An 8,754-nucleotide genomic window follows, 5' to 3' on the forward strand; every position below is an offset into this window, starting at 1 on the left:
AACAATGGCGGGATCGTGGATTATGACATCAAAAACTAATGATGTATGGTGAGTAACATAACAGTAAAATTTAAAAAAAAATAAAAATAAAAAGGTCATTTTAGACTTGGCTCAGAGTATCTATTTTCTTATACCTGCTTGATTTACCTATTTGTAATGGGCTCTCTATAGACATTTGACTTTGTGACCCCTGACTCCTGTTAAATATTTGTAATATTCTCCTACATTGTTACATTTGAAAAATAGGAGATTCTTAATTGTATCCATGTCTTTTTTGAGGACTTTTGACCAACTGCTAATTAATTGTCTGTGAATATCTGGTTATAGAATCAAGGCCTACATTTGAGGTTCTTTGGTATTAAATGTTATATCTAGTCACAGTAAAATCACTTTTTTCCCTCCAGGTCCTGGTGGTAATATCAGAATGTTTCTATATACCACTTCCAAGGCATTTATCTGAACGTACTGGTAAGTATGATAAACTCATGTGATAGAGTATTTTTGGAATTCTGTGGTGTGCCCTTTTGTGCTCACAGAGATACTAGATTCTTCGCCTCCCCCAATTCATTAGGTGGCCAAACCATCACCACTTACCAAATTCTTTGAAATATGTTCTCTAGATCAGATTTGAACAAAAATTCTTTTTTTCCCCTTAAATTAGGGAATACTTCATTTTGGCAGTTATTTTTTCCCTTTAAGTGTATGCCCTTCATCAGTTAGTTGATACCTTTTCTTTCATTCAAACTGGAATGAAGGCGGGCAACTCGTATTTATTGAGTCTCAACTATGTATCATTAACTATCCTAAGTCCTGTAAGAACAGTCTCCCCAAATCCTTGCACTGCCCCACACCATTTGTGGGATTCAACAGCCCTGGATTTGCATGCTTTTATTCCTAGTTCTGAGACTTTGCATGAAGACTTTTACGAGACTTTAAAATTGTTGCGTTTTATGTGGGAGTTTAAATAAACTTCTATTTCTTTTAAGTCCTTGAAGTTTTCAAGGCTTGGAGACTTCCTTAGATAATTAGATAATATATTATGTTCCTTAGAATTCTTAAAAAATCACAGAAACCCAGTTTAAAGTAACTTAGGAAAAAAAGGAAAATTTAAATTAACTCACATAACTGGAAGACCCAGGGATGTTCTGGCTTCAAGCACAGCACAAGGGATGTTAGGTTTCTGCTTCTCTGTGGCTGATTCGGGGGCTCTCAACAACCCTAACTCACATATTATCAGTTGAACAATTCCTGTAGAAAGAGAGAAGGCTTTTCCTCTTGACTCTGGCCAAAAGCTCCTGGGAAGTCCTGTGACTTAAGTCACATTTCTCAACCAATCACCTGACCAGTGAGTGAGTGGGTTGCTGAGTGTTCTGTAAGGTACCAAATATAAAGCATGAAAGAACCTTTGCCCTCCCTGGCCCTGTGCTCTACCAAAGTCAGCAGGGTCAGTGAAATTTCCCAAGAGGAACGGGGAAGCCCCGGATGGAGCTAGGGCTGTGTGATAACATAGCTTCAGATTGGAGAAAACTGTCACGTGCCCCCCTCCCCCCGCTTCATTTCACGGCTAGACACACTTGAGTGCCTGCTGAATGATCAGTTTATTGAGAGGCTGTTCCCTTCTGTTCTCTCCACAGAGCAGACTCGGAGGTCAGAGGAGGCCCACAAAGCTGAACAGCCACAGGATGCAGAGGAGGAAAAAGATGATTCAAATGAAGAAGAAAACAAGGACAGCCTTGTAGATGAGGAAGAAGAGAAAGAAGACCTTGGTGATGAGGATGAAGCAGAGGAGGACGAGGAGGAGGACAGCCCAGCTGCTCGTGTGGACGAAGAGAGGAATGACGCCCAGGACCAAGGGCCCCTGAGAGAGGTCCAGGACGGGGGAGCAGCTGAGCCTGGAGAAGACGTGCCCGAGCAGACCAGCCCAGCCCACACAGAGGTGGCAGAAGATACCCTGAGGCAGCGCAGAAGTCAGCACGCCGATAAGGGCCCACAGGTCTAATGACAGTATTTCCGAGAATTCAGACCAGAGGAGTAGTCAGCTTCCTTCTGGTCTGCAGTGTAAATCAAATCCTTATTTTTTTTCTGAATGAGCAAGCTTCTCTTAAAAAACAATCTCTAGTCATGTAGTCTCTGGCATGAAGCCTCATGTATGTTAATGAGAGTGTTTCAGACACGACAATCAGGAAACAGAAGAACAGGGTGTTAGCATCTGTTTGGGGACTTGGCATGGGCACACATTCATTAGCTTGAGGCTAGAGAGTTTTGACCAGAGAAAGCACCCCGCAGGCACCATAAAACGCAAGCCAAGCCACACGACAACATCCGCACAGTGCATGGGAGGTCTTGCAGAAGTCTTCTTGTGTTAAGTATTCGTTTTTGTCAAACTTTAAGAGACATCAGCCACCACGGTACAGAGACACTTTTTCAGAGAGAGAAATTGAGAGGGCCCTGGTTATTGTGGTAGAAAAGAGCTTGGACGTCATCCCAACTCTCTAAATCTCCTTTGTTAGGATTTATTTCTTACCTTTAGTATTTCCAACTTTCCCACCACGGGCCTGCAGGCGCCCCACACTCTTCACAATACTTCCTCAGTGAGAGGCCTCCGACAGCGGCCGCTACACATCAGCCGCCTTCGTTCTGACTGAAGGGTTTACATAATCCAGAACCAAAGCCCACGGAGCTGTGACTGCCAAGCATCTTGAATGAAATGTTGTAACCTTTGGAGATTCAAAAGGAAGTAGGGATTTTACAGGACAGATTGTTGTTGTTGTTTGCCAAAATGTAGTAATTTTTTTTTTTCAAAAGGATCCTTTAGCAATATTCTTTTTGAAGCCAGAAGTGCCCTAAGTGTTGCCAGTGCAAGGTTGTCTTGTGAAGAGAGCTTGAATACTTTGTTGTTTTGCTTCCATCTCAAGGGGTTCTCTGGCTCTTGAACCACTTTAATATTAAGTGCAAAACCATTTCTGGTTTTATTTCAGTGATGTGCTTTTGGTGAAAGAATTAATGAAAGTGAATATCTGGAAATGAAAGATTTGGTTTCCTTTCCTTCTTCCTTAATCTTGTAAAGAATTTTATCCCTGTAAATCTCTCAATACTCAATCTACTAAAAGTACCCAGGGGGCCCAATTTCTTTTAAAGAATCCATCCATCTACTTCTGCCTTACCTGATTTATGTCTTCGAATAAATTCATAAAATTAGATTCCAAGCTTATGAAAGATGTCTGAAGTTGATCCTACACCCTTTGGGTTCTGCAGAAAAACAAGTAATACACGTTTATGAAATTCAAAAAGTTTCTGTCATCTTTATAAAGAAATATGCAGTATACTCCTCTCTGGCTGTTTTGATAACCCTTACCTTTTATTAACTTTGAACACAGGCTCCTTGGAGGAGGGGGAGGTGCTGAGATCCTCTACCCTTGAGTGGTTGGATGGGCCTGTTGCAAGCCTCACACAAGGGAGTTTTTATTCTGACAGAATCCAATTTTTAGAGATGGTTATTTCTCATCTTTCCAACTCAGTTACCTGACAGTCTCATCCCCCCGTACTGTGAGGTTCACGAGGAGTCGCCAATAGTTTTTCTCTTCAGACAGCAACAGCACCTTGAGTTTGAGGCCATCACAGAACTGACAGACTGGGAAAACCTTGACTTTGGCTCATTTCCTGTCCCTCCTGCCATGTACATCTCTAACACATCCTCAGCCCAAGCACCATGGTTCTGATGGTGGCAACTCCCTCTCCCTGATCCTAGGAAGCTTTTGTGGATCATTGCTGAGTGGGGCCTGCCCTTTTGTCACTGGATTTCTTTCTCTTATAATCAGCTGAAACAATTTTCAAAGATCAGTAAGTTTAAATTCAGAGGTATGGAATAAGAAAGGTTTCATAGTTTGGCTTTTCTGTATAATACCTCCCCCTTTTACACTCCTTATATTAAAACTTTTTTTTTTTTTTTAAGTGGAGTGTTTGACCAGAAGGGAAGGAATGAAGAAATAAAATCCACTTTCGCTTTTTATAAATGTAAGGCCAATTTCCAATTGGACCCCAAATAATACCTAATTATATAACAAGAGAAATGTATGTTCTTTCTCAACAATACTTTTAAAAAATTGGAGGAAGAGGGGAAACCAGTTTGGAGAAGAAGATTCATTGAGAGTTGAAGCCTCTGTGGCTATAGGAACCATTTTTTTTTAACATCCTGGCAAAAGGTGGGGTTTTTACTAAATGGCCTGATAAGTACACATCTAATTTGATTTCTTTCCACTTGAGGCCTTTAGGTTTTCAGTATTTACTGAATATAAAACTAAGGGGAAAAAAGTCAGTCTAAAATAATTTGAAATTAGATTAACATTTCAGTAGGCTTTTATGGATTTTTTCTGGAGATAATTTATTTAATCCAGAAGTCAAATGTATGGAAACATGATTTTGATTTAAAAAATAAAAAATAATCATGCTTCCTATGTTGCAATATCAGTTATCTAATTACAGAATAGTATTTTATGTAAATCAAAATTAGGAAAATTAAATAAAAGTGACGGTAGATTTGAGAATGGGGGTGCAGTGTGTTATATGGGAGTAGTTTCTCTGATGAGAGGGAAAGTCTGAAACTTCTAGCTACGTTTTTTTTAGTTTTATCATTCATCTCTTGCTAGATCTGCTCTCCCACCCCAACTTGCTTAGAGATCTCCTATTGGAGCTACAGATAGGCAATCCCACTTCTTTCTCATTGAAGTCTAAGCACAGAATGGGGTGACAGGCAGGACTCATTCACTTCACAGGTCCCTGAACCTCATGGGTGCATACTTACAACCTCTTCTGGTGTGTGAGCCCTGTTAGCCACAGGCTTCTTTAACTACAAAAAGAAATCCAAAATAACGACTGTAATAAAAAGTAAACAAGCGTTAGCCAGGTTGGCTTTCGACAGTGGAGAAGGCCAAATTTTGACTTTTTTTATGGCCAAAATCCTTGTTGATAACCATGGCATTGCTATGTGATTTGAGGATATGTAAGCCTGCAGAACTGGCATTCTGTAACACCTTTGGGGGAAGGATGATAAAAACATCTTCTAGCTGAGCACTTAGCCTTTATAACTTTTACAACCAAGTCTTTAAGAGTGGAGCTTGTATGCTGCTTTCCAGGATGGCAAACATTAAAGAGTCCCCCCCCCCAAAAAAAAGGATAGAAACAATAGGGTCCACCTAAGATTTCAGTATAAAATGTTCAATTGACATGAAGTGAGAGAAAGAAGGGAAAGATTGGTGCTTTTGCTAATGTGTATCAACTTATCTCTGTCCAGCTCAGTATTGAAGTGTTATTTCTACCAGTATTATAAATGTGTGACAGACCCATCCCATCAAATATAGTGTTTTGAAAAGTATTCATGTGAATCTTTTGTGCCAACAGAAAAGTTCCTTCTTGTTCAGTATCTTTACCTTAGTCCTACGTTTTGATCCTCTTCAGAAGATCAGTTTCTCTTGAAAAACCAAATGATGAACCTTGATGGGGCAGCTTTTTGAGAAGCTTTTCTGAACCAGGAGATTTAGTTAGAAGGCCTTTGGTGGTTTCAGACATGGCCTTCAGATGGCTTCTTCTCGGTCAAGTTTCATGGGAACTGCACCCCTGTATATGTGTGACTCAGATAATTTTCACATGTTTCTGATGTAGTTTCATGTATTTGTTACTAAATAGCTTCTTTGTGCAAATGCAGTTTTTACGCTAAAAATACTGTTTATTTGTATTGTAATACATTATAAATTTTTATTTATATTTTTTGTAATAGTCTTAATTATTTAGCTCAGTGATATTTAATTATTTTTCTCTTCATCCATGTGTTCTCTCCTTCCTCAGATAGCATCTGCAGCATCTGGAATGGGGAATCAAGATATGAGTCTCAAGCGTCACAAAATTGTATATAATCTTTGATCATATGTTTTTATTTTATTGTAAACTTCTATTTGCGCCCAAACCTAATGATAGTGCTAAGTAAAATCAAAATAGTGTATTGCTTTTCATAAAAGCATTTCCACAAAAGTCATTTGCCTAGGCAGTGAAAAGTACTGCTTTGTTAAAAAAATAATTTTCCTGTGCCCATCCTCTATCCAATCTGTTTGCTCCCCCATCTTTCTTTCTTTTTCTTCCTTTTCTTCCTTCCTTCTTTCTTTCTTTCTTTTTCTTTCTTTTTCTTCTTAATTTCTTTCTTTTTCTTCTTAATTTCTTTCTTTCCTTCTTTCTTTCTTTCTTTCTTTCTTTCTTTCTTTCTTTCTTTCTTTCTTTCTTTCTTTCTTTCTTTCTTTCTTTCTTTTCTTCCTTCCTTTCTTCCTTCCTTCCTTCCTTCCTTTCCCTTCCTTTCCCTTCCTTTCCCTCCCTCCCTCCCTCCCTTCCTCTCTTTCTTTCTTTCTTTCTTTCTTTCTTCTCCTTAACTTGGTGAAATGCAAATCATGTGCCTTTAAGCTACTCTGGAAGGTGCATCAAAGCAAGAGCAAGTGCAAAGATCCAAGACTTCCTCTTTGTTACAGTCATTGTGTTGCCTATAGAAACTCATTTCACTCACTTCTCAGGTTTCCCTTGGTCCTGAGGTCTGGAGGTGGTCAGGGCTGGTGCAGATGGCAAAGGATGCTGCTAATCCTTCAAGACATCATGGACTGATCTGGTCTCCTAGGGCATTCAGAAGACTCTGGTCTACACCTAATTCTTCCTATCACTGTAGCATTGGAAAGATACAAAGGAGATGAGGTGACTCTCTTAAACCCCCTAAGGGACTGAACCATGAATATTGGATATTTCACTTTGGAAAGATGGTAGAAGGAAATGTGGTAAGAAGAAAATGATTAAACTTCCATACCACCAAGTCATTCCCTCAGAGAAACTGGCTCAGTAGGCTCATTTGCCTATATAGAAAAGAATATCCATTACGCAGTGTCTCAGCCTATGTGAACTTGGTCATGCATCTTTGGTGGGAGCAAAACTTGCAGCTTTTGAAGTCAAAAACACTGAATTGCAAAATGCAATCCCCTGCTTTGTCCCAATCTTGAAGACTCTGGAACATATTCCAAAATAATAGGAATTCTTTCTTAGAACATGCAAATTTCTCAAGATTGATAACTGTATTAGGTAGTCTAGGCTGTGTTAACAGACTCCCAAACCTCAGAGGCTTTAAGAACAAGAATTTCTGCTTCGCTTAGGTCAGGTTAGCCATCCCAGATAACAGTAGCTCTACTTCATGTGGGTTTTTCTGGGACCCAAGTGAAGAAAGGTTTTGCTGCCTAACATGGTGGCTTTGAAGGCGGCTATGGCCATTTTCATCCCACCAGTCTGAAGGTAAAAGAATATGGAAGAGTGTTTCTGGGAGATTTTAAAGCCAGGCTGCAAAGAGGCACAGAGGCGCGTTTCTTCTTTTCTCATTCCTACGAGAGGACCTAGTCACGGGGTCACGCCTAACCAAAAGGGAGGCTCAGATATGTCATCTTGCCATGTGCTGAAGAACAAAGTGAGATTAGAGAGCTGGCCTCTCTGCCACAGGCACTTTATTCTACCTACCTGTGCCACCTGTGTGTCTCACAAAGAGTAAGCACCTGAGAAATGTCAGTCATGTGAACGTGCAGGTGGCAGGAGAGGGAGGAATGCACATGGCTTCGTGCTGCTTGGCTTCCTTCTGGACTTTGCTATATTTGATCTTCAAGATACCAGGCTTTTCAAACGATGAGTGGGGTGTTCTCAGAGAGTTTATATTTTATTTGGGAAGATGGACATGAATAAGTGGGATAAGAATTACAAAGGGAAAAGTTAAGAGATGCTATATAAGTTTATAAAAAAGGAACCTGATCTAGGTGAGAGTTTAAGTGGTACACGGAACCAGGAAGCATGATGACGGGTTGCTGAGGCAGAGATGGATTTGAGACCCCTCTGGGACATGCACACAATGCTTAAGCTGCACATGTAGAAAAATAGGATGAGCATTTATCTCAATGGGAGGTTCTTTGCTGAGCCATCGAGATGGATTCTGGGTCTCAGTTTTCCTTTTGTATGAGGGAGTGATAGAGAAACAGTTTCTTACTCATCTTTGCATGAACTGTTTCTCCCATTTTGATATCTTTAATATCCAATCAGTAATTTATAAACTCCATAAATCTCCCTGAATGGGATTCTAGTTAATAGACATCGGCTTAATCATGTTAACCTAAAAATTATACTTTAGAAAATTGATACTATTAAAATTCTTTGTGTTCTGTTGTTACTGGCGGGGCATGTAATTCCTAAAATTACTTCTTAATAGTTACTCTGGTAGAATACTTAGGATAGACCCAGAACACATTTGTGTTCCAAAGGGATAACCTGCAAGACTCAAAATTACAGTTGTCACTCTATGGGATTGTGTTCAAATTCTAGCTCTCTGTGTAATCAATTCTAAGCATGAGTCTCAATTCAATAAATAGCATTAAAAACCCATTAAAAATGGGTTGGCTATTAACTTTTAATTAGTTTACTAATAGCAAATTTTGTAGAGAGTATTCTAAAACTTTTCAAATCCTTGACACTCCATAGATGGGAACCAGCTGTGGGCAAAGTCATGTGATTATAGTGTGGCATCAAGTCATGTGGCCCTCCTACAGAGCCTTTGTTCTATTGACACTGAAAAAGAAAAAATTACCTCCTAACAGAAAATTGTCCTATTATTTTTTTTTAAATTTTATTATGTTATGTTAGTCACCATACAATACATCATTAGTTTTTGATGTCATAATCCACGATCCCGCCATTGTT

General features: G+C 39.5%; 1 protein-coding gene across 1 annotated transcript; it reads left to right on the forward strand.

The window, feature by feature from the left end:
* The first annotated feature begins 308 nt into the window (after window positions 1-308).
* Window positions 309-5,703, forward strand: LOC110579318 (thioredoxin-related transmembrane protein 4). Its single transcript, XM_044912363.1, has 2 exons — window positions 309-468; window positions 1,635-5,703. The coding sequence occupies exons 1-2, from the start codon at window positions 363-365 to the stop codon at window positions 1,997-1,999; spliced, it is 471 nt and encodes a 156-aa protein (XP_044768298.1). The 5' UTR covers window positions 309-362; the 3' UTR covers window positions 2,000-5,703.
* Window positions 5,704-8,754: the final 3,051 nt, after the last annotated feature.

Source organism: Neomonachus schauinslandi, unplaced genomic scaffold (assembly GCF_002201575.2).
Source record: "Neomonachus schauinslandi unplaced genomic scaffold, ASM220157v2 HiC_scaffold_1495, whole genome shotgun sequence".
Classification (NCBI taxonomy): Eukaryota; Metazoa; Chordata; class Mammalia; order Carnivora; family Phocidae; genus Neomonachus; species Neomonachus schauinslandi.

Bases quoted from the DNA above. Each gene is read 5' to 3' on its own strand.
- LOC110579318 (XM_044912363.1), top strand. From the start codon at position 363: ATGTTATATCTAGTCACAGTAAAATCACTTTTTTCCCTCCAGGTCCTG. The intron at 469-1,634 runs GTAAGTATGATA...TTCTCTCCACAG, and splicing joins GCATTTATCTGAACGTACTG to AGCAGACTCGGAGGTCAGAG.